Below are 25,294 nucleotides of genomic sequence, written 5' to 3'. Positions count from 1 at the left end.
CCTCTACGGGTGACCTTAACCTTAAAACGGAGCTTAAAAAAACACTATAAACTTACAGTAACCACTACAGAAATTGTTCACGAAAACAAAGGGGCTTTCTTATGTCTGTTTATTATTCTTTGTGTGAGGCGAAGACCCGCCCTCCATTCTCCGTGATGTCATTGGAGAACTGATAAATGAATCAGTCGGGGGGGGGGGGCGGTGGCAAACGTGTGTTTGGGTTTCTATTTCCGGGGTCAGTAATTATGGGGTCAGGCCGGTTTAACTGGGTGCTGTCTGGGTGCCGGTCAAGTGATGCAGGTATGAATAGGCAGTGGGTGAGTCTCCTTCATCAACGCACAGCCTCTTCGCCCTGCGTATCGGGGCCAGCGTTGTGCGTGTCCCGGTTTCCATGGCAACGGGCCTGCGCCCTCCAAGCGTATCGGGCATCGGCCTCCTCCTCGTATTCCCCCAAGTCCCTGTCTGGCCCCGTCCTCAAGGTTACTGGCTTCTCGAGATAGGAACGACCTCCAAACTGGCCTTGATTCAGGATTGTGGGTCTATCTCCAGTCGCGGCTTCATTATAGGAAGGACTTGGAATCTTTAAAGAGGGTGCAGGAGGAGATTTAACAGTGATATTAAACCTGATTCTGATAGAGACATACATTAGGGTCATTTAAGAAACTCTTAGAGACATGGATGAAAGGGAAATAAGAGTGTTATGTAGGGTGGAAAGGCTAGATTTATCTTGAAGTAGGCTATAAAATCACTACAATATCGTGGGCCAAAGGCCCTGTACTGTGCTGTACTTATCTGTGTTCTTACTCTGATTTCCTGCGACCTTAGGCAGAGCTGTTCCAATAATATGCTGAGTATGTTATTCAGTCAATGTTCATGTGTGGTGTAGGATTTGTGGATCTTATCAGCTCTTGTTGTTGAATCCAGGAGTTCTCCCCATTTACACTACTTCAGCATGTAGTTGAAGACACTAAGTTGTCCAGTGGTAGGGTGTGAGAGTGTCAAAGTTCCTGAAAAAAATTGCTTTTTTTGTCCTGAGAAGTTGGAGGTAAAACCCACCCAACCATTGAGCACATCTACATTAAATGTTCCCATAGGAAAGCAGCATCCATTATCAAAGATCCTCAGCACCCAGGTAATGCTCTTTTCTCGCTGCTGCCATCAGGTGGGAGGTACAAGAGCCTGAGGACTTACACCACCAGGTTCAAAAACAATTATTACCCCCCCCAACCATCAGGCTCTTGAACAAAAGGGGTTAACTACATTCACTTAAGAACTCTTTATCTTGTTATTTCATGCTCATTACTTATTGTTATTTATTATATATGTATTTCACAGTTTGTCCATTGATCCTGTTTACAGTTACTATTGTATAGATTTGCTAAGTATGCCCTCAGAAAAAGAATCTCAGGGTTGTATGTGGTGACATGTACAGTATGTACTGTGATAATAAATTATACTTTGATTTTGAATAATACCTGGTGCTCACATTCCCAACATGTCATTTGGTTCAAAAAAAGTGAACTGTTGGGAGAACTCAGCTGATCAGGCAGCATCTGTGCCTGATCGGTAGAACCAAGGGAATGATTAGCATTTCAGGCTGAGACAGATCAGAATCAGGTTTATTACCTCTTTCATATATTATTTGTCATTTTGAGGCAGCAGTACAGTGAAAAGATGTAAAATTATAGATCACAAAATAAATAATATAAAAAGAGGAATAATGATGTAATGTTTGGAGTGTTCAGAAATTTGATGGTGGTGGGGAAGAGCTGTTCCTGAATCTTCAGATCCCTCTAACCCCTGCCAATGGTAGTAATAAGAAGGCATAATCTGGCTGTTGAGGGTTCTTACTGATAGATGCCACCTTCTTGAGGCATTGCCTTATGAAGATGTGCATGACGGTGGGGAAGGTTGTGCCTGTGATGGAGCTCACTGAGTCTACAACCCTCTGCAGCCTCTTGCAATCATGTGTATTGTGGCCTCCATGCCTGGTGGTGACATAACCAGTCAATGTTCTCTATGGTACATCTGTAAAAGCTTGCAAGAGTCTTTGGTGACATAGCAACTCTCCTGAAGCTCCAAGTGAAGTAGATTGACTGGTGAGCCTTCTCATAGTGGCATTACTGTGTTGGGATCAAGACAGTTTCTTAGAGTATTGATACTGGGAGATCAAAGCTGAGAGTGTAGAGAGAAGATGGCCTGTAAAAGGTAAGATGGGGGTAGAGAGACAGAGGCTGATAAGTGGAACTAGTTGAGAGATGATCATTGCAATCAGAAAGGGGGTAGTTCACCCTTTCCATCTGTCTTCCTCTACCCTCCCAGTTACTGAGACCTGTCACTTCCCTGCTAGCTCCAAATGCCCATCTATCACTTTGATTCAAACCCTGCCTCTCACCTCTCTACACTTTTAGTCAACCAACCATTTCCCTCGAGATGCTGCTTGACCTGTTGAGTTCTTTCAGCAATACACACAAATGCTGGAGGAACTCAGCAGATCAGGCAGCATCTATGGAGAGAATAAACAGTTGATGTTTTGGGCTGAGACCCTTCATCAGGATTTTTAAAAAAAGGGAAGAATTAGAAGAGGGGTAAGAATACAAGCTGGCAGGTGATAAGTGAGACAAGGTGGATGGGGGAGAAGGACAGAGGAGACAGAGATTACCAGAAGTTGGAGAAATTGAGTTCTTCCAGTAATTTTTTTTTGCTTGAAATTCAAGCATCTGTCTCACATGAGACCATGATGAGTTGTACTGAACGTTGGTTTCCATCTTCAAGCACTTTCCCTCCAGCAGTTTGAGGATTAAAAAAAGAATGGGGAAATGAAATGAGAGCTGGTTTGATGTTTTGATATTGTATCCAGCAGCCTTGTGCATATTAGGGCTTGAGAGCTACTGGTTCAAGACCGTGTCTGCAGTGATGGATATTTCCCAATATTGCACTCTGTATACAGGAGCAGCCCAGAGAGAGAACAAGAGTACCTCACTACAACTACATCCCATGTGCATGCAAGACATCTGCCCAGTTCACTCTCCTTTCCCTATGCACTTAGAGTCCTGTTGTCACGGAGATGCTGGCTTTACCAATGCCTTCATCGATCATAAAACAGGAAGAGTAAAGCCTCCCAGTTCCAGATATTGTTGATAAGACGAGAGCACTGATCTATCAGACACTGACGGCTGGTACAAGTTGTTTCAGTCCTGTGTAACTGCCTCTACTTTTAGTAGTGGAGATTGGCTTTTAGCACCTCAAACCCTTCCACAAATCTATAAAGTGATGCCTGATCCAGACACCACAGTGAATGTACAAATACTTTGTACATTTGTATATAACCTTGCTTATGTAACCGTGTTCAGTGATCAACACAAGGGAGTTCATCTCCCTGTTCTCTGATTTGCCAGTACATTTTCCAGGATCTTTGGTTGTGCCTCTGGCTCAGTCTTGAGGTGATTTGCATGGTGTTAAATTCAGCCCTGGAAGGATTAAATTGCAGAACCAGAATTATGAGATTCCAGAGATTTTAGTTAATTGGGATTGGTAGGCAATTTTCCCTTCAGTTCATGCAAATTCTTTGGCGGGGTGTGTCGGAGAGCATGCTGGTTTGCAGAACTCATATCTAAACATGCCAGAAACTGATCAAGTATGACTGAGCGTTTATTTAGGTGAGGTGGAACTGATTACAGATGTACTGTGACTTCCACCCATTTTGTCTGCAAAAATTTAGTACTGTATTGGTTATTGTTGCATGTACCAAGATACAGTGAAGAGCTTGTCTTGCATACTGTTTCTACTGGTCAAATCAGCTAGAATACAATAACAATATAGAATAAAGTGTTAAAGCTACTGGAAAAAGTGCTGTGCAGGTAAATGACAGTGCAAGATCGTAACGAGGTATTTATGAGGTCAGGCGTCCATCTTATGTAAGAGGTCAATTTAAGGGACTCGTACCAGTGGGATAGAAGCTGTTCTTGAGCCTGATGGTGTGTGCAGGCTTTTGTATCTTCTGCCTAAGGGTAGGGGAGGGAAGAAAGAATGTCCAGAGCGGGTGGAGTCTGTGATCATGCCTGCTGCTTCACGGAGGCAGTGAGAAGTGTAGACAGAGTGCATGGAGGGAAGGCTGGTTTTCATGATGCATTGAGTTGGGTCCACAACTCTGTAGTTTCTCGGTCTTGGGCTGAGCAGTTGCCATACCAACTCATTATGTCCCCAGATAGGATGTTTCCTATGGTGAATCGATAAAGTTTGGTAAGGCTTAAAAGGGACATGCTGAGTTTGAGGAATGGAAGTGTTAATGTGCTTTCTTGGACAGAACTGGTTTAGATATCCTTGCATTTTATTCAAAAGTAATGTGTAGCCTAAAATCACTCCATAAATTATCAGTAATAAACATGTTAGCACAATCCGAATCAGGTTTATTATCACTGATGCATGTTGTGAAATTTGTCTTGCGGAAGCAGTACCATGCAATACATAAATTATAATAGAAATGAAAATAAAAAACATTGAGTGTGTGTCTTCAGGCTCCTGTACTTTTATCTTGATGATAGTAATGAGAAAACTGCATGTCCTGATTGACAAGAGTCCTTGATGGAGATTGCCGCCTTTTTGAGGCATCACCTTTTCAAGATGTCCTTGATGTTGGTGAGCCTAGTGCCCATGATGGAGCTGGCTGAGTCTATTACTCTCTGCAGCACAATTGTGTAAGACCTTTGTGCTGGGAAACACCACTGTAAGGGGTAAAAGGAGCAATAGATCAGTTTGATGGGACACGGTTGATGTATGAATGAACATAGATCTGCTGCTGTAGTTACTGATAGCAAATACAGCAGTGTAGTGCTGTGATAGTTAAAACAGCAAACTCAAGCTGAAAGTGTGTATATGTCATTTGACACACAAGAAACCCATTGAGTTTGTCAGCTCCCAGAACAATCCATCTCCTTTCTCATTTCTGTTTATCAGAGTCTGGCATTGGTAGCCCTTGTATTTATCTTCCTCCAGCAGTGCTCTCCAACACTCACCTCCCCGCTTCTCCCCCACCCCCATCACCTTCCTCTCAATTTTTGTCTCTCAATCTGCTTTCAGCTATCATCCACCTGCCATGGTCCACAACTCTATCCTTCTCCCCTCCCCTACCTGGCACAACCTGCCTGTTATTTTATACCCCTTCTTGCTCTAGTAATCACCCTGAACTCCTGTCTCAACACTCACCTTCCATACTTTAAACTGGCTACCTTTCCTCTCCACAGTCATTCCTGATGTAGGGGTTTGATCCAAAATATTTCCTGTAACCTATTCTTCTGTTTCCATCAACATCCCCCTCCTAGATTCTCCATTCACCTACATACCGGGGCAACTTTGGATGTAAGAGGGATTGAAGCAGCCATGGGAATCGGAATCAGGTTTAATAATACTGGCATTTGTTGTTTAGTGGTAGCAGTACATTGCATTACATAATAAAAATAGTGAGGTAGTATACATGGGTTCATAGACTGTTCAAAAATCTGATGGGGGTGGGGGGGGAGGAAAGCTGTTCCTAAAATGTTGAGCATGTTTTCAAGCTCCTTTATTTCCTCCTTGATGGTAACAATGCGAGAGAATATGGGGTTCCTTAATGATGGATGTTGTCTTTTTTAGACATTACCTTCTAGAGGTGTTCTGGATGTTGGGGAGGCCAGAGCCCATGATAGAACTGGCTGAGTTTGCCACTTTATGAAGCTTTTGTTCCCGTCCTTTGCAGGAGCTTCTCTATACCTACAGTGAAGCAACCAGTTCAAATGCTCTCCACAGAACATCTTTAGAGATTTATGAGCATTTTAGTGACATACCATGTACCCTCGCACTCCTAATGAAATATAGTCACTGTGGAGCCTTTGTAGTTGTACCAATATGTTGGGCGCAGGATGGATCCTCAGATGTTGATACCCAGGAACTTGAAGCTGCTCACCTTTTTCACTGCTGACCTTTCGACGAGGACCATTGTGTGTTCCTTGATTTCCCCTTCCTGAAGTTCACAATTAACTCCTTGATCTTACTGACGTTTTGTACAAAGTTTTGTGTTTCGACCGCTACTCAACCAGCTGACCTATCTTGCTCCTGTACACCACCTCATCACCATCTGAAATTCTGCAACCATAGTTGTGTCATTGTCAAATTTATAGATGGCAAGGGTGTAGAGAGAGTAGAGCAGTGAGTACTGGTACAGCCAGGTGATCAGGCTTGCCAAAGTGTAGATGTGGGATTGCAAGGTAAGCGACCTTGATAGTGGCATAGCAGTGATCAAGTGTCTTGTCTCCTCTGGTTCCACAGATGATAATTTGGTGGTAGTTGTTCAGAGACTTTTTTGAGCTGCCCTGCTTGATATCCCCAATGATGAGGAAGGCATCAGGGTGTGCTGTTTCGTGGCTGCTGGTTACGGTGTTGTAACCTCGCGCAGTAACAGGGAGAATGTGCAAACTCCACACAAACAGCACCTGAGAACAGGATTGGACCCTGCATGCCTACAGCTTACTAACCCTAATCCTTGTGTCTTTGGAATGTGATAGGAAACCCACGTGGTCAAAGGGAGAGGAGACAAACTCCCTAAAGACAGTGGTGGCAATTGAACCAATCACTGGCGTTGTAAAGCACTGAGCTAACCACTATGTTACCATGTAGTCCTACATGGAGAGAAAGGGACAGTAGTGGAATGGATTGGAAAGAGAATTGTTATGGGCCAAAGGTTGACAAATGAGATGAGTTTTGACGTGGCATCAGTTGGGTCCAAAAGCCTGATTCAGTTCTGACCTGCAGAAAGTGGGAAGCTACGTGTGCAGGGCCAGCACTGAGGGACTGCTACAAGGTCATATTGAGTATGCATACTGTGTAGGGACAGGACTTAGGATGAGCAGCATGGTCAGAGAGTGGGTAGGGCCAAGGGGGAGTAGCACAGTCAGGATGGTGGGTCAGGGGATGGGGAGCAGCACTGGAAGGCAAAGGAGCACCACTTGCCCCATTGAACTGTTCCACCATGGCTGATTTATTATCTGCCTCAAACCCATCCTCCTGCCTTCTCACTGTAATCTTTTGATACCCTTTCTAATTAACAACCTATCTATCTCTGCTTTAAATGTACTCATTGACTTGGCCTCTATGGCTGTTTGTGGCAATGGATTCCACATTCACCACCCACTGGCCAAAGAAATTCTTCCTATTCTGTTCTAAAGTGACAACCTTGTATTCCCCACTATAGGATGCATCCTCCCCATGTCCACTCTATTTAGGCCTTTCAATATTTGATGGCTTTTAATGAGATCTCCCCTCATTCCTGTAAACTCCAGCAAGTACAGGCCCAGAGCCATCAAACCCTCCTCACGCGTTAATTTTTTCATTCCTGGAATCGTTCTTGTGAACCGTCAATGCCAGCAGATTGCTTCTTAGAAAAGAAGTCTGAAACTGCTCATAATACCCCAAGTACAGTCTAATCAATGTCTTGTAAAGCCTCAGCATTGATTGTTGCATTTATACTCTAGTCCTCTCAAAATTAACTCCAACGTTACATTTGCCTTTCTTACCATTAAATCCATCTCCAAGTTAACCTTACGAGGACTAAGATGGCACCTGCAGACAGTTCATGAAGCTACTTGTTCTTCTTTCGAAAATGCTTCTACTACCAATCTGGAGCCTGTATTTATAGTTCATGAAACTATGGTGGGGGTGGGGGGGGGGGGAGTGGTCAGAACCAAGGGAGAGCAGGGTTAGCACCACGGTCAGGGACCAGGGGGTGGGTTGGGACCAAGGGGGAGTAGCATGATTGGTGAGGGGGTGCAGGTGAGTCAGAGTGAGCAGTGTCTGATATGTGTTAAGTCTCCTTTCCTAATTTAAAACCAAATACAGATGAAGATCCACCTGATTCAGCATTAATCTACAGGTAGAAGCAGGCAGTTTTCTGTAGTTTGCTCTGACAAGTGATCTCTGTGAAACTATCTGTGGGTACTTATTCCTCTTTTCCAACTCTTATCCTCTGACCTACTCTACTGTGCACTGTACTTTAATTCATTCCCTAATACATGTCCTGGGTGGGTGATGGCTTTGATTATGCTAGTTGCTTTACTGAGGCAGAGAGTCCATGGAGGGAAAGCTGGTTTGTGTGAACTCTGTTCAGTTTCTCCTCGTCACAGGCATACCAGGGTATGATATGTGCCTCCTTTGATTCTTTTAAAATCCTCACATATTTATAACTCTCCCAGTCTGTATCTGGCTTGATCTCTGCCCCCCTCTAACCATAGCCTTTTGCACACACTATAAGTAATCACTCCACCCATGACAGCTATATGTTAAGCTACTGTTACCTTTATCTCCAGAATTACCTTGTAAAACTCTTCTGTCTTTTTTTTAAGGTACTTATTAAAAATGTCCTTCACTAAACCTTTGACTATTTGTACTGAGACTTTTAAGACCCAAGAAACTGCAGGTGCTGGAATCTGGAGGAATGGTCAGCTGAAGGAAAGCAGTGGGTCAAGCTGCGTCTGTGGGAGGTAAGGAACTGTCGACGTTTAGGGTTGAAACGTTGCATCGGGATCTGTTGACAGATTGGACCCTGATGCAGGGTTTTGACTCAAACATGGTCAGCACCCCCAAAGATGCTATTCCATCTGCTGAATTCTTCCAGCAGATTGATTGTTGCTCTGAGATTTTTGGAGAATTTTATGGGCTGTTTATTAATACTGCTGTTAAGCACCTTGGGATGATTTCTTGCTAGAGGTGCAGGGTGTTGACAGAACTAATTTGGCAGCATCCCTCCCCATGGCTGAATTCACCCTCAAATGTGATGGACCTGATGGTATTGCTCTTGCAAGGAGTGGGGATGAATACAATGGATAAAAGGGCTCTTTTGGGTGCTGTAAGGGCTCCATGAATCAGAATCAGGTTTATTGTCATTGACATGTCATGAAATGTATTGTTTTGTAGCAGTAGTACAGTGCAATATTATAAAAAATGACTAGTCACAATGTATAAAATAATTTAGTGCAAAAATAGAGCAAAACGAGACAATGTTCAGAAATCTGATGGAAGAGGGAAGAAGCCGTTCTTAGGTGTGTGTCTTGGGTTCCTGGACCATAATAAACTATGGCAACTCCTTGAAGAAATGGGGATACCTGCACATCTGATCTGCCTTATAGAAACTTGTACGAAGATCAAGAAGCAACAGTTGGAACTGAACACGGAACAACAAACTGGTTCAAGATTGGGAAAGGAGTACGGCAAGACTGCATACTGTCACCCTACTTGTTTAATCTAGAGGCTGAACACATCATGATGAATGTTGATCTAGAGGATTCAAATGTTGGAAACAAAATTGCTGGACGAAATATCAACAACCTCTGAAATGCAGATGACACTACTCTAATGGCTGAAAGTGAGAAGGATTTGAGGAAACTTCTAATCAAAGTGAAAGAAGCAAATGGTTTGTTGCTCAATATTAAGAAAAGCAAGATTATGTCGACCAGCCCTATTAACTCCGTGGTGATAAATGGAAGCAAAGTGGAAGTAGTGACAGATTTTGTCTTTCTTGCTTTGAAGATTTCTATAGATGGTAACTGCAGCAACAAAATTAAATGGCGCTTACTTCTGGGAAGGGCAGCAATGGCAAATTTAGATAAAATACTGAAGAGCAGAGACATAACATTGGCTACAAAGATCCATAGAGTCAAGTCTATGGTATCTCCAGTTGTACTGTATGGCTGTGAGAGCTGGACTATTAGTAAAGCTGAATGCAAAAGAAACGACGCCTTTGAACTTGGTTGCTGGAGGAAGTGTTAAGAGTTTGTTGGACAGCAAGAAGATCCAACAAGTCAATACTTAAATACAGTCAGACTGCTTACAAGGAGGCTTGATTATGAGGGAAAAGCTCAAATATTTTGGCCATATCATTAAAAGCCCGGATTCTTCAGAGAAGATTCTCATGTTAGGTAAAACAAGGAGAGGATAAAAGAAAGAGAGGGTGACAGAGGCTATGATGGATAGATAATATTACTCAGACAATGCTTATGACCTTGGGAGATCTTGGAGAGGCAGTTTCCAACAAGAAGACTTGGTGTGCATGAGTCCATGAGGAATCTGTTTAACAACAGAACAACAACCTCCTTTCTGATGGTAATGAGAAAAGTCCTGGATAGTGAGGGTCCTTAATGATGGATACTGCCTTCTTAGGCATCACCTATTGAAGATGGCCTCAACAGGGGAGGCTCGTGCCTGTGGTAGTGCTGGCTGAGTCAAACTCCTAAAGAAATAGAGCTGCTGGCATGCCGCCTTCATAATTGCATTGATATGTTGTGCACAGGATAGATCCTCTGAGATTTAGCCACCCAGAACTTGAAGCTGGTCAAGTTCCTGGGTACACTTGAAGTGTACTTGAAGCAGCTCTTTCTGCTCTCGGTGTGTGGAAATGAATCCCCCAAACAGGAAGGATGGTGGTGAAGAGCTTAATTTTTTTAAAAATTAGAATGTCTACACTAGGAGAGTTTGGTTAATGTTTGTTTGGTTTGTATTGAAGGGACATGTGGCAGTGGGTTAAAGGAATCTAGCTCTAGGGTCTTCTGGTAAGGAAAACTAGAAACTGAAGAGCCAGACTGCAGTCTGAAATAGTGAAGGATGGAGGTATGTAGTCACTTGGGCTAGCCAGGCACTAGGCTTGGGAAGGCCTGGATAACTATTGTGTCCACAGACGATTTTTGGTTTTAGAGAAGTAAACCTTTCTCAGTCCACAGCAAGTTGCTGAATGTAGTGCTGAAGACCTGTTTGTTAGAGTGGTTTATTTGTTCCACTGAGCAGCTCAAAAGCCTGAAAACACATGCAATCAGTCTGAAGGACAGCTTCTAACCTGCTGTTAGAATGTTTGAATGGTTCCCTAGTACAATGATAAAGTTGGCTCTTGACCCCAGAATCAATCTTGATGAGACCTTGCACTTTATTATCACTTTCTCTAACTGTAACATTTTATTCTGTATTCTGTTATTGTTTTACATTGTACTATGTCAATGCACAGTAGTAATAAATTGATATGTATGGATAGTATGCAAGACAATTTTTTCACATGAACACAACATTTTTTTTGCACTGAGGAAAGGTTGAGCAAGCTAGAGCTTTTCTGTTTGGAGTGAAGGAGGATGAGAGGTGATTTGATAGAGGTGCACAAGATAAGAGGCATAGATGGAGTGGACAGCCAGAGACTTTTCCCCAGGGCAATTGGAGGAAAGTATGGGGGAGGGAAAAAGGATATTGGAGGTCACTTTTTTTTACACAGAGTGGAGGGTAAATGGAACATGCTTCTGGGGTGGTAGAGGCCGATATATTAGGGGCATTTAAGAGAATCTTAGGAAATGGATGGCAGAAAAATGGAAGACTATGTGGAAGGGAATAGTTAGCTTGATCTTAGTGTTAGTTAAAAGGTTGTGGACTGAAGGGCCTTTACTGTGCTGTAGTGTTCTATGCGTTAACGTGAAGATAGCCCCATCTGCTGGGATCTCCAGGTTGTGCCGTGTGACATCAGTCTCCAGAATGGTACCAATAGGCTTCTGACTACTGAATGGCTTTATAGTACAATAAGATGGATTCTTGACTTCACAATGCATCTAGTTATGACCTTGCTGTCTACTTGCACTGCACTTTCTCTGTAACTATAGAACTTTATTCTGCATTTTATTGTTTTCCCATGTATTACCTCAACACATTGTGAATTGAAATTATCTATATGAACAGTATGCACGACAAGTTTTACACTGTACCTCAGTACGTGTAACAGTAATAAATCAATTTATCAATTTTATCCTCCTGAACCTTTCCTATCAAGGTACCTGTCAAAAAACTTAAATGTTGTAAATGAAGCTACTTCGACTGCTTCCTCTGGCAGCTCATTCCATATTGACCATCCTCTGGGTGAAAAAGTTGATTCCGGTTCCTATGAATCTCTCCCCTCTCAACCTAAATACATGCTCTCTAGTAATTCCCTCGTCCTGGGGGAAAAACACACTGCATTCACTCTATTTCAAAGGTACATTTAATGTCAAAAAAACGTACACAATATACATCCTGAAATACTTTTTCTTTACGACCATCCACGAAAACAGAGGAGTGCCCCCAAAGAATGAATGGTAGTTGAATGTTAGAACCCCAGCCTATTTATTCCCCTTGTGATTTTAAACACTTGTATGTTCATCCCTCATTCTCCTACACTCCAGTGAAAAACATCCCAACCTGTTCAACCTTCCTCCATAACTCGGTTCCTCAAGTCCCAGCAATATTCACGTAAATATCCTTTGCACTCTACAGCTTAATGGCATCTTTCCTATAGCAGGTGATCAAAACTGGACTCAGTATTCCAAATGTAGCCTCAATAATGTCTTTTACAACTATAGTGTAAAATACCAACTTCTAGTCTCAATGCCCTGACTCATATTCTCAAGGCCAGCCTGCCAAAAGCCGCCTTCACCACTCTGTCTACCTGTGACTCCACTGTCAGGGAAACAGGCCCCTATGCTTTACAACATTCCCCATAACCCTGCCATAACCCTGCTGTGAACTGGTGAATGCCCAACCCTCACTTGCCTTCCTCTGTCAGTTGTTTTTGCCTGAGGATGCAGCTGCAGATCATTTCATCACATCAGTTCTCCTAGGGAGTACAAAGGGAAACAAGTGGTGCAGAATAAGATGGTTACAAAGAAAATTCAGGTAGACAATAAGGTGCAAGCTCATACTGTGAGATCGAGAGTCCATTTTATGTACTAGGGAACTGTTCAGTAGACTTATAACAGCAGGGTAGAAGCTGTTTTGAACCTGGTAGTATGTGCTTTTGGGCTTGATGATGGGTAACGGCCCAAAATGTCGAGTTTTTATTCTCCATGGATGTTGCTTGACCTACAGAGTTCCTCTAGCATTTTGTGTCTGTTACTCTGGATTTCCGGCATCTACATTTTCTCTTGTGTTTTATATTTTCTATACCTCCTCTGTGCATGGAACACATAATTTCTTCTGCTCTCTGATGTACATCATTTCCATTTAATCTTCCAGAGTAAATGAAATCTGGCCAATAGCAGAATAAACTTTAACCTCTGGACTGAGCTGTGATGGTTAGTGATTGGTGTTTTGTGTGTGGCCACCCATATTTTAATTTTGTCTGACGTGGGAGCAGAGACGACAACGGGACACAGCGCAATAGGACATGGCATCAACGGGTAAAGTAAGTATCTACATGAATCAGCAATGACCTTCATCAGAAGTGCAAGCCCTGGAACGTGTCTCAGTCTACACAGAACTAATGCAATCTGTTAGTGGATTTGAATCTAATCATTATTGTGTGCTGCTTCTTTCCAGCCCGTGTTGTACTCGTACTTCAGGAGTTCCTGCTCATGGAGGGTGCGAATTGGTGAGGCTCCAACAACTGGCTGCAATTTGAAATCGTGTGTGTGTGTGTATATATATGTTTTTCTGCATACCTATGTTTGTGTGTGTAAATGTGTAAGAGGGAAGTGCCCAGCTGGGTTTTGAAAGAAATTCGACTCTGTGACATAGTCTTGTCAATTGCAACAATCCATTAAACTTTGGACTCTTTTTTTTAAAAAAAAGCTTCAGCTGGGTGAGAGGTTGTGAGAGAATTGCAACCAGCTCGGTGAGGGAAGCTGGGTGGGTGTGAAACATTGAGTTTTGTTTAGAGATACAACACGGTGACAGGCCCACCCAGCCCAGCCCATTGAGCCTGTTTACACCCCATATGCCTTTGGAGTGTAGGAGGAAACTGTAGCACCCGAAGGAATCCCACACGGTCACAGAGAAAATACAAACTCCTTGCTGACAGTGGTGGGAATTGAACCCATGCCACTTGTGCTATAAAGTGTTATGCTAACTACTATGCTACTGAGCCACCCTAAGTTTCTTTCTCTCCATCACTCAGCTCTTGCCTTCAAAGGAATCGAGTATGAACAGGTCGCTGTCAACTTGGTGAAAGATGGAGGGCAGCAGGTACGTGTCCAGCTCTGTGTCCCTGTTGCTGTTCACCCCATTACCCTCTTTTCAAACCATCTTCAAACTAAACAAGGCAAGCTGTTGTGATTGCAATACTTACATCCTTCAGCCATATTACAGTTTGAAAATGTTTTCAAATATAAACCTTGAGCAGATTTGAAGAGTTATACCGGTCCTGTTTATTAAATGTCCTTTATATACAATAAATCCACTAACTAGGACAAATTCTATGACAAGGGTCAGTGATAATAAACCTGATTCTGATTCCGAATTGCCCCTTGTATTGTTACTTCTGTGAGGGAGGTAGCCATTTTACATACCGCAAGCTCCTACTAAATCCCCTCCTTTACTCCCTGTATACCCACGACTGTGTTGCCACCCACAGCTCTAACCTAATTACATTTGCCGACTACACTGCATTGATTGGCCTAATCTCAAGCAATAACGAGGTGGCCTACAGTGAAGAAGTCATCTCTCTGACACAGTGGTGTCAAGTAAAAAATGTCTCCTTCAATGTTGCAAAAACAAAGGAGCTGGTCTGGATTACAGGAGAAATGGAGATGGACTAATTCCTATTGGCATCAATGGATCTGGGGTTAAAAGAGTAACCAGTTTTAAATTCCTTGGCATCCACATCATTGAGGACCTCGTGGTGTGTACACTGCAGCTGTGTGGTGTAAAAAGCACAACAGTACCTCTTTCACCACAGACAGTTGAGGAAGTTTGGTTTGAGCCCCCAGATCCTAAGAATTTTCTACAGGGGCTCAATTGAGAGCATCCTGACTGGCTGCATCACTGCCTGGTCTAGGAACTGTACTTCCCTTAATCGCAGGATTCTGCAGAGAGTGGTGCGGACAACCCAGCAGATCTGTAGTTGTGAACTTCACATGATTCAGGACATTTACAAAGACAAGTGTGTAAAAAGGGTCACTGGGGACCCGAGTCACCCCAACCACAATCTACTCCAGCTACTTCCATCCGGGAAACAATACTGCAGTATAAAAGCCAGGACCAACAGGCTCCAGGGCAGCTTCTTCCACCAGGCCATCAGACTGATGAACTCACGCTGATCTGGTATGTTGCATTGACTGTTCTATTTATTATAAATTATTATAAATTACTATGATTGCACATTGAACATTTAGTCAGAGACGCAACATAAAGTTCGTTACTCGTGTATGTGAAAGATGTAAGAAATAGTTAATTCAGTTCAATACTACAGCCACATGATCATATGCAGGGTGTTAATTGAGTGATAGATATTGCTCAGAACAGGACAGAATTCCTGCTTTGGGATTGTTGAGTTTCATTTATCATATGTACATCAAAACATACAGAAAATCTGGATTAATAACCAGCACAACTTTAGGAAATGCTAGGGGCAGCCTGCAAGTGTTGTAATGTATTCTGGTGACAGGATAGCATGTCCAAAGTGTTTAGCAGAACAACAGAAGCAGCAACAACAACAACCAACAACAACAACTGCAAAATAAACTCTTTTCCTCTCTCCCATCTGCTTATTTCAGACCCATGACTTCAGCACTCTACTCCTGATGGGGTGAGGTGCATATTGGTCCAGTTAGGAGCACCATCTTAATCATTAACTTCCCTTTACAGTATGCTGATTCGTTCAAGAAACTTAATCCCATGAAGCAGGTGCCAGCGCTCTCCATCGATGGGATTGTCCTGTCCCAGTCGGTAAGGATGGTTCATTTCTATTGAGCGGTTTTGTTACTCTGATTTTGGAATTTGCCCAAGAGAAGGGTTCAAGGCCTGTTTTGCCCAGATATGTAAACTTTTACTTTATTACTCAGACCTGTTGTGCTATCTCAAATGGTGAATATAAGAGATTATGCAGATGCTGGAAATCTTGAGAAATGCACAGAATGCTGGAGGAACTCAGCAAGTCACGGAGCATTTATGGAAGGGAGTAAACAGTTGACAATTTCGGCCAAGATCCTTCATCATACAGAATCTGGACTAATAAACTGGGGGAGGGGAATGCGGAGGAGAAGCGTACAAACTAGCAAATGGAAGGCTAGCAGCTTCTCACATCAACCCACCCACCTTCGGATTCATTTATTACATGTACATTAAAACATACAAAGAAACCATTTGCATCAGTCCAAGGATGTGCTGGGGCAGCCTGCAAGTATTGCCATGCTGCCGGCACCAACATGGCCTTGCTGACTAACCCTAACCGATGTGTCTTTGGAAGGTGGGGGGAAACCACGAGGAGAATGTACGAACTCCTTACAGTGGCAGAATTGAACCCCGATTATTGGCGCAGTAAAGTGTTACAATAATTGCTACACCACCATACCTTGCAAATTGTTTTGTTAATTTTAGGCATGTCTGTGTGAAAGAATCCAGTCTTTAACACACAGTTCTGGTTGTTTTTGTGGACTGTTGTTTTCATTTTGATTGTTACTTTCTCTGCTGATGGTAGATGGCCATAATTCATTACCTGGAAGAGACTAGACCCAATCCACGGCTGTTGCCTGCTGATCCCAAGAAACGTGCCCAAGTCCGCATGATTTCTGACCTCATTACCTCTGGGATCCAGCCCCTACAGGTATGGCTTTGGTTTCAGTGCGTCCTTCACTTGCCCTGCGAATCCTTTGAGCTGCAGTTCCTCTCTCTGCCCCTTGCAGATGTTACACACATCTGGCTGCACATTGTGGAGTATTATTGTACTATTTTCACATATCAAGTGTGTGGGATCTGGTGATATTGATCCAGGGGTTCTTCAGAAGTCAAGAGTGAGGCATAAAACTTGGTGTTGCAGATTTTTTAAGTGTCACAAGAGCAAAGAAAAATAAGTTGTGGTCAGTCCGATTAGAGATCACACATTCCACTGATAGAATGAAACCTGTGAAATAGCCAGATTTAAAGGGGCTTGCACCTACTGCAGAAAAACTGAGAATACAGCATTAGCCATATTAGAATTACTGGAAAATCCACTGAACACTTACCTACATATAGGTGATTACATAAAAACTATAAGCAAGCATAGGAAAGTTAATCCACAAGAAAAATAACAATTCTACACCCTGATCTAACTATAGTGAAAGCTGCAGTAGCGTGCTAACCAGACAGATGATTCCATACATCAGTACATCAAGGTGGTAGAAAGTTAGAGAACGTGCACAGTAGGTAAACAAAGTTCAAGGGCCATGAGGAGATAGATTGGGAGTTTCTTTATCATACAGTCAAGAAGCTGTCCTTGAGCCTGATGGCATGTGATTTCTGGCTTCTGTATCTTCTGCCTGATTGGAGGGGTGAGAGGAGAATAGTCAGGGTGGTTGAAGTTGTTGATCATGCTGGCTGTTTTCCTGAGGCAGTGGGAAGTGTGGACGGTTTGTCTGGAGTTCTGAATAACCATTGGAGGGGTTAGTTGGGCTGTTGTTTTACTGTCTCTAGAATGAGCATATTGTCACAGTGCTGTCTGATCTTTCAGAACCTGGGTGTGCTGCAAAGGGTAGGAGAAGAGAAGCTAGACTGGGCCCAACACTTCATCATCAACGGGCTGCAGGGTAAGATCAGGCGATCGTGTCGTGTTGGATGGCTGCAGTTTAATGTTCTTGTTCAGCTCCTCTCACACCTCAGTACCACCTCACTGCTCCTGATCAAACCCTTTAGATTCCATTGTTCAACAAGTCCTCAACAGCCTTCTAAACTTATCTGTAGTCCAGCTGCCCCTGTGCTAACTCAGATTTGTACAGTTGTACAGAATGGCCCAGTAAAAGTCCTTTGGCCCAACTTGTTCATGCTGATCAAGCTGTAGTCAAATGGAATTCATGTAGATGGAAGTTTGACTCATTCCTCTAAATCTTCCCTCACTGAACTTTCCAATGTTATTAATACTGCAATTGTACCTACCTCAATCACTTCTTCCAGCTGCTTGTTCCATATACCCATCACCCTCTGTGTGAAAGTTCCCCTCAGGTCCCTTTAAATCTTTTCCCCTTTCACCCTAATCTCTGCCTTCTATTTTTAAACTCCTGTACCCTGAAGGAAAAACTGGCCTTCTACCTCACTTATGCCTCTCATGACTTATAAACCTCTAAGGTCACCACCCAGCCTCCTACGCTCTAAGGAGAGCGGTGCCAACCTTTCTAATCTTTCCTTATAATTTGAGCCCTCCTTGTGAAACTTGACAGGCAGCACGGTAGCATAGTGGTTAGTATATTCACTTTATACATGAGCGATCAACAAGCGATTCCCTACCACTGTCTGTAAGGAGCTTGTACATTCATCCTGTGACCACCTGGGTTTCCTCTCACATTCCAAAGATAGAGGTTGGGGTTATTAAGTTGTGGGAATGCTTTGTTGATGCTGGAAGCACGGTGACTCACTGGCTTTCTGCAACACATCCTTGGCCTGCATTGGTCATTGACATAAATGATGTATTTCACCATATGTTTTGATATACATGTGACTATTACGCTAATCTTTAAGCTTCCCTGTACTCTTCCTTGCTTACAATTACCTTGGTACTCACTGGTTCCTGTCAGAGTGGCTTAATATTAAAATCCTTATTTACAAAAGGTCTCATCTGTTACGTGTCTTGTCTTATTTCTCCATGTTGGTAAACACATTTTTCTAAAACTGGAATTATTTTTAAAGCTCCACTTTCTCTCTTCAAGCAGTTTGGTAGAATCTATGACCAAGTTCGGCAAAGTTTCTTTGACCAAAATTATGGCCATCTGGCCTTAAATCCCTTTGTTGCTTGGTGCCGCAGCTTGGCCTGAGATCACACGGGATGTTTTACTAATGGCCCCATGTAACTAAGTTGTTTGGCTCATCTTGCTCTGATCCCATATTTCTGCACTAATTTCTTTGTCTTTTTTTTCTAGCTGTAGAGTGTCTCCTGCAGCAGGTGTCAGGACGATACTGTGTCGGTGATGAGGTACATACTGGCAAGCTTTCAAGTGGATATTGTGGTTAGAATGGAACACGAGTTGGAATCAGTTTGTTACATCAGGTCATGTGCATTAGTACTGTGAGGTACAGATAGAGTGAAAAGCTTGCCTGCAGCACCATGGGCACATAGGTACAGAACATAAATTATCCGGACGGAGAAGAGAAAAAGACTGGAAGTCTAGACGGCACATTATCTCATTGAAACCTATTGAATATTGAAAGAACTAGATAGAGTGGATGTGGAGACTATGTTTCCTGTAGAAGTGGTGGTTGGGGGGGGTGGAGTGTATGACCAGAGGGCCCAATCCCAGAATGGAAGGTTGTCCCTTTATAACAGAAGAAGAAATCTCTTTAGCTAGAGGGTGGTGAATCTGTGGAATTCAGTGCCTCAGACATCTGTTGAGGCCAAGTCATTGAGTATATTTAAGGCAAAGATTGTAGGTTTTTGATAAGTAAGGGTGTCAAAAGCTACGGGAAGAAAGCAGGAGAATGGGGTTGAAGGGTATGATGATTCAGTTATGATGGAAGGGTAGAGCAGATTCAATGGGCCAAATAGCCTAATTCTATGTCTGTCCGGTGGTTTTATGGTAGTGTAGTGGTTTTTCGTAATCTTTACAGCACCATCTACCTAAGTTCAATTCTGCTGTCTAGCAGGAGTTTGTATTCTTTCCTCGTGACTGCATGAATTTCCTCCGGATGCTCTTGCATTCTAAAGATGTACAGGTTAAAAGGTTATTTGGCCACTTGGATGTAATTGGGTGATGCAGGTTCATAAGGTCAGAAAAGCCTGTTACTTGGCTGTACCTCTAAATAAATAAAAAAACATAAGTCTGGTGGAGTGAGAGATGGTCCGTAGTGTTCTCTTGCTGTGGTTGGTTAGGCTTGTGTCAGTTCATTCCAGAACCAAAAGGTTGAAGGGAAGTAGCTATCCCTGAACCTGGTGGTATGGGACTAGAGACTTCATTAACTCCTGCCATTTGTAGCAGGAGTAGGGATTCTTTATGTAAGCTGGTTAATTATTAAGCGGTAACTTGGGTTACTAAATGGTAAATAAGTTTATATAGCTTACTTCATTATTATTTAGCTTATTTCACTATTGTTGCAGGTACTGAGGTGCAATTTTGCAAGCCGTCCATGCAGATAATTTCTTTACATCAATGATTGAGTTAATACAATGGAAAACAATAATAGAATGCAGAATAAAGTAACACATGTAAAACACAGATCAGGCAGCAACTATGAAAATGAATATACAGTCAATTTTTTGGGTGGAGAGCCTTCATCAGGACTGGAAAAGAAAGGGGAAGATGACTGAATGAAATGGTGGGGCAGGGGACGGTGAAGCTTAATGGTGATAGGTAATGCCTGCTGGCTGGGGAAAAGTAAAGGGATGGAGAGGATGGAATAGAAGAGGGAAGTGGACCATAGGAGAAAGGGGAGGAAGATGGAACCCACGGGAGGTGATAGGCATGTGAGAACAGGTTAAGAGGCAGATTATAAGGTGTTGCTCTTCCACACTGGCATCATGGCACAAGAGGCCATGGAGCGAAATCTCAGAAGAAGAAGAATGGGAATTGGAATTAAAATGTTGGCCAGCAGGAAGATCCACTTTTGGCAGATGGAGGGGAAGTGCTCTCCCAATTTAGGACAGGTCTCACCAATGCAGAGGAGACCTCATTGGATATAATAGATGATCCCAGCAGATTCTCAAGTGAAGTGTTTCCTCAGGTGGAAGGACTGCTTCGGGCTCTGAATGGAGGTGAGGGGCCCCCAAACTTGGGCCGTTTGCTGGGAGGGAGATTAATGGGGAGGGACGAATGGATAAGGGAATAGACAAGGCAGAATAAAGTGTTATAGTTGCAGAGAAAGTGCAGGCAGACAATAAGGTGCAAGGTCCTTGAGCTTAGTGGTACTTGCTTTCTGGGTTTTGTGAAGAGGGGAAAGGATAGAATGTCTGGGGTGGGTGTGGTCTTTGATTATGCTGGCAGCGTTACTGAGGCAGTGGGAAGTGTAGACCGAGACCATAGAAACAAATCTAGCAAAGTACTGTCCATTCAGAAATCCAATGGTGGAGGGGGGAAAAGCTGTTCCTAAAATGCTGAATATGTGTCTTGAGGCTCCTGGCCCTCCTCGATGGTAGCATGCCCCGGGTGCTTGGGATCCTTAAAGATGGATGCCAGTTTTTTTGAGGCATTGCCTTTTGAAGCTATTCTCAATGCTGGGTTGGCTAGCGCCGATGATGGAGCCTGCAGCTTTTTGCGGTCCTGTGCAGTGGCCTCTCCATACCAGACATTGATGCGACCAGTTAGAATGCTTTCCATGGTACATCTGTAGAAATGAGTCTTTAATGACATACCAAGTCTCCTTGAAGTCCTAATGAAATACAGCCATTGTTACGCCTTCTTTGTAACTGTATCACTATGTTGGGCCCAAGATGGATCATCAGAGATGTGGGCTGAAGGGCCTTTACAGTTCTATGTTCTAATGCATAAAAGTGTGAGGTAACTTACACAATGAATGATTGAACATTGAGGACTGTAGTAGAACAAAGGCAGCTGGGGATACAGATTCATGATTCCTTGAAAGTGGCATCACAAGTAAATAGGTTCATAAAGAGAGCTTTTAGTGCATTGACCTTCATAAATCTAAATATTGAGTACAGGAGCCGGGATGTTATGTTGAAATTCTGTAAGATGTAGGACTGGCAAAATGTGGAGTATAATAAGCAGCTCTGGGAAACAACCTACAGGAAAGATGTCAATTGGGTTGAAGAGTGCAGAGAAAATTTACAAGGATGTTGCCAGGACATGAAGACCAGAGTTGTAGGGAAAGGTTGAGTTGATTAGTTATTTATTCCCTGGAGTGTAGGAGAATGAGGAGAGATTTAATAGAGGTATAAAAAATTATTAGAGATGTAGATAGGATAAATGCAAACAAGCTTTTTCCACTGAGGTTGGGAGCGATATGAACTAGAGGTTATGGGTTAAGGGTGGAAGTTGAAATATTTAAGGAAACCCTGAGGGAATTTATTCACTCACAGGATAGTGTGAGTGTGATATGAACTGCCAGCAGAAGTGGTGGAAGTAGGTTTGATGTAAACATTTTAGAGAAGGTTGGATTACTAAATTGATGGGAGAGGTATGGAGGGCTGTGGTCAAGGTGCAAGTCAATGGGACTAGGCAGAGGAGCAATTCAGCATGTACTCCATGGCCATGGCGTGTTTCTGTGCTGCAGTGCTCTATTACTCTGAGCTTTACTTGCTCTCTCACCATGTGCTAGGTGCTGAGGTCCCTGTGGGACATTAATCAGGAGCTACAGTACGACTGATCTAGTAATATGATTTTGTGCCTTCTAGGTGACGATGGCAGACCTGTGTCTGGTCCCACAGGTGTACAATGCGGTGAGGTATGGTTCCAGTCATCCTTGTGGCAATTATCTCTAAATAAATACAAACCAAATTAAATTTGTACATAATGACTTCAGGGTAACAGTTTCCAAACTTCACTCTTGTCTGTGGCTCCCCCATCCCCACTCTCAGCCCTCAGGCTGTTGCTGGAGTGTGTTCAAATAGACAAAATATCATTTTTCAACCTTCCCAAAACACATTTCTTGCAAATTGTTTTAAAGCTCTTACCCTAGCTTTCAAGCCATTCAGTGTCTCTACTTCCCAATTGCTGCAGATTCCTGTGTTTTTTTTTAAATGAGACATCTATATCCAAATCTTGCCTGTTGATTACCCCAATTTTAAATGCTGTACCTTCCTAAGCACTGTCTCTCCATTTACTTATGATGCTTCCCTATATTTACATCTTTGAACAATGATTTAGCTCTTCTGATCCAATCAACTTTGTGTCAGTATCAGATCTTGTAAACTTCAAGGACTCGAGGGCTGAAACTGGCCTGTCCTGGGTGTGAGTATGTATGGGGAGGTGCAAAGAGGCTTGTTTTGCTGGGGGTTTTTTTTGCTGCTACTTGTGTTATTTTGCTGAACAAAATTGTGTTACTGTGTTATTGGTGCTGGAATGTCTAATGGCACATGCAGGCTGCCCCCTGCACACCCTTAGGATGTGTTGGATGTTACTGCAAATGCAGTGTGTTTCAATACATCTGTAAGAAATCTGAATAATCTTACCTACTGTACACTGATGACACCTTGTCCGCTCCTACAGGTATAAGGTGGATATGGCTCCATTTCCCACCATTTCAAAGATCAACAAATCCCTCCTGGAACTGGAGCCGTTTAAAGTCAGTCACCCTTCCTGCCAACCTGACTCTCCTCCGGGACCATGAATCCAGCAGCAAGGTGAGGGACTGCACCATAAATGAAGATGTCATTCTATTTGGCTTAATTTGTTTTTTTTTAAATATAAAATAAAAATTACCTGCACCTCTAATCAGTTCAAGAACTGCAAAGTAATGTGCAGCTCTATCAAACACTGCTTAGGGCTTGGAATATTGTGTTCAGTTCCGGTTGCCTTATTATAGGAAGGATGTGGAAGCATTAGAGAGATTTACCAGGATGCTGCCTGGATTAGAGAGCATGTCTAATGAGGATAGGTTGAGTGAGTTTGGGCTTTCTCCTTGCAGTAAAGGAAGATGAGCAGTGACTTGGAGATGTATAAGATGGATAGACCAAGTCTGCACACAAAATGTTGGAAGAACTCAGCAGGTCAGGCAGAATCTATGGAAATAGTTGATGTTTCAGGCCGAGATCCATCTTCAGGACTAGGAAGGGGGTAAGATGCTAGAATAAAAAAGGTGGAGGGATGGGAGAGGCTAACTGGAAGGGGTAGATGAAACCAGGTGTGGAGAAAAGTCAAAGGCTGGAGAAGGAGGAATCTAATAAGGGAGGAAAAAGGGAAGGATGGGACCCAGTGGGAAGTAATAGACAGGTGAGAAGAGGTCAGAGTGGGGAATAGAGGGGTACTGGGAGAGAATTAGTTCTCCAGAAGGAGAAATCAGTATTCATGGTTGGAGGCTATCCAGATGGAATATAAGGTGTTGTTCCTCCACCCAGAGGGTAGCTTCGTCTTGGACCAACATGTTGGAATGGGAATTAAAATATTTGGTTAAAAAACACAACGTTGTGGCTGAAGGGCCTGTACTGTGCAAATAGATCTTATGTTAACATTCTCACCTTTTGTCTCTTTCCTCAGGGTTTTGGTCACACTTTGAGCCATATTGACACCACAGTTGACGAATTAAGAATTGCAAATTGTACCGATCAGTGGACTATCAATTTCTCTCCATTTTCACTTGTTTTCTTTAAATTAAAAGATGAATAAATTTAAAGATTGAAATTACCTCTGTCTAATTCTGTCAAGAAAATGCACCATTGAGCAGCACTGATATCTCTGCTAGGGCAGGCAGCAACACAAGGGTTACCCTGCTTTGCTGGTTGGACAGCAGGACCTTAGGATGGAAAGAGCATGTGAACAAAAGCAGGCGTGGGACTGCATCACTGTGTAAAGAAACAGCAGAGGAGATTGGAAAACTGATGGAATGACAGAGGAGATGTGGCATTGGTTAATAAACATACTGAACTGGAAGATGATTAGCAGGGAGACAGAGGAAGAGAAAGGACATCAAAACATGCAGTAGAACATGTGTCAATGACCAACTCAGTCTCAGGATTTACTGAGAGCAGGCCACAGATGTCACCATACAACAAAGCATGCCCACAAATTACTAACCCAAACTTGTATGTACATCTTTGAATATGGTAGGAAACTGGAGCATAAGGAGGAAACCCCACCTGGTCATGGGGTGAATGTACAAACTCCTTACAGGCAGTAGTAGGAATCTAACCCAGGCAGCTGGTACTGTAAAGAGTTGCACTAGCTGGTAGGCTAACAGGTGGCCCTGCTTTGGGCTAGGAGGTGGAGAAAGGCAGCCTCAGGTGCAGAGGACTGGCTGCTGTTCATCACAATTGGTTCAACCACTCCTCGCCCCAGTAGGACATAGCCATACTTAAAATGCAAGCAGGCTTTTCCACTGAGTTTGGGTGAGACTAGAACTAGAAGTCATGGGTTAACAGTGGTACTAGTGTGAACTGAGCTGCTAGTGGAGATGGTAGAGTCAGGTTTGACTGCAACATTTAGAAACATTTGGATAAGTACATAGATGGGAGGGCTATGGAGGTCTATGAATGCTACCTCAGTATTTTGGTCTCTCTTTGCACTACATTTTTTATATTATAACTTAATGTAACTTAATTATATTAATGCAACTTAATAAAATTGCTGCATTCTTTTGCCTTCTCCCTGTAACCTTTCACACCCTTACCTATCAAGAACCTATCAATCTCCACAACCATCTGTGGTAACGAATTCCACAGATTTACCACCCTCTGGCAAAATAAATTCCTCATCTGTTC

The 25,294-nt window shown here is 42.9% G+C and overlaps 1 protein-coding gene and 1 non-coding gene across 6 annotated transcripts; both read left to right on the top strand.

Annotated features, from left to right (window-relative positions):
* The first annotated feature begins 194 nt into the window (after window positions 1–194).
* gstz1 (glutathione S-transferase zeta 1) lies at window positions 195–24,221 on the top strand. Of its 5 annotated transcripts, XM_059960564.1 has the most exons (11): window positions 195–300; window positions 13,042–13,210; window positions 13,345–13,438; window positions 13,922–13,989; window positions 15,610–15,690; window positions 16,442–16,567; window positions 17,453–17,528; window positions 18,852–18,904; window positions 22,274–22,323; window positions 23,088–23,221; window positions 24,075–24,221. In XM_059960564.1, the coding sequence occupies exons 2-10, from the start codon at window positions 13,193–13,195 to the stop codon at window positions 23,206–23,208; spliced, it is 687 nt and encodes a 228-aa protein (XP_059816547.1). In that variant the 5' UTR covers window positions 195–300; window positions 13,042–13,192; the 3' UTR covers window positions 23,209–23,221; window positions 24,075–24,221. The 5 variants fall into 5 exon arrangements, with proteins under 5 accessions (XP_059816547.1, XP_059816563.1, XP_059816542.1 ...); XM_059960580.1 differs by lacking the exon at window positions 13,042–13,210 and having other exon boundaries at window positions 223–300; window positions 13,345–13,396; XM_059960559.1 differs by lacking the exon at window positions 13,042–13,210 and having other exon boundaries at window positions 233–317; window positions 13,345–13,396.
* LOC132390654 (small Cajal body-specific RNA 13) lies at window positions 2,906–3,187 on the top strand. The gene has a single exon (XR_009510972.1). It is a non-coding gene; the product is annotated as a small Cajal body-specific RNA 13 (non-coding RNA).
* Window positions 24,222–25,294: the final 1,073 nt, after the last annotated feature.

The sequence above is a fragment of the Hypanus sabinus genome, chromosome 2 (assembly GCF_030144855.1).
Source record: "Hypanus sabinus isolate sHypSab1 chromosome 2, sHypSab1.hap1, whole genome shotgun sequence".
Taxonomy (NCBI): domain Eukaryota; kingdom Metazoa; phylum Chordata; class Chondrichthyes; order Myliobatiformes; family Dasyatidae; genus Hypanus; species Hypanus sabinus.
This window is presented reverse-complemented; position numbering and strand designations above follow the sequence as displayed.

What these genes read in the sequence shown, in the direction of transcription:
- gstz1 (XM_059960559.1), top strand. Translation starts at nt 246, where the DNA reads ATGGGGTCAGGCCGGTTTAACTGGGTGCTGTCTGGGTGCCGGTCAAGT. An exon ending in TGAAAGATGGAGGGCAGCAG is followed by an intron (nt 13,990 to 15,609) that starts GTACGTGTCCAG and finishes TTCCCTTTACAG; the next exon opens with TATGCTGATTCGTTCAAGAA. An exon ending in CTGGGATCCAGCCCCTACAG is followed by an intron (nt 16,568 to 17,452) that starts GTATGGCTTTGG and finishes CTGATCTTTCAG; the next exon opens with AACCTGGGTGTGCTGCAAAG.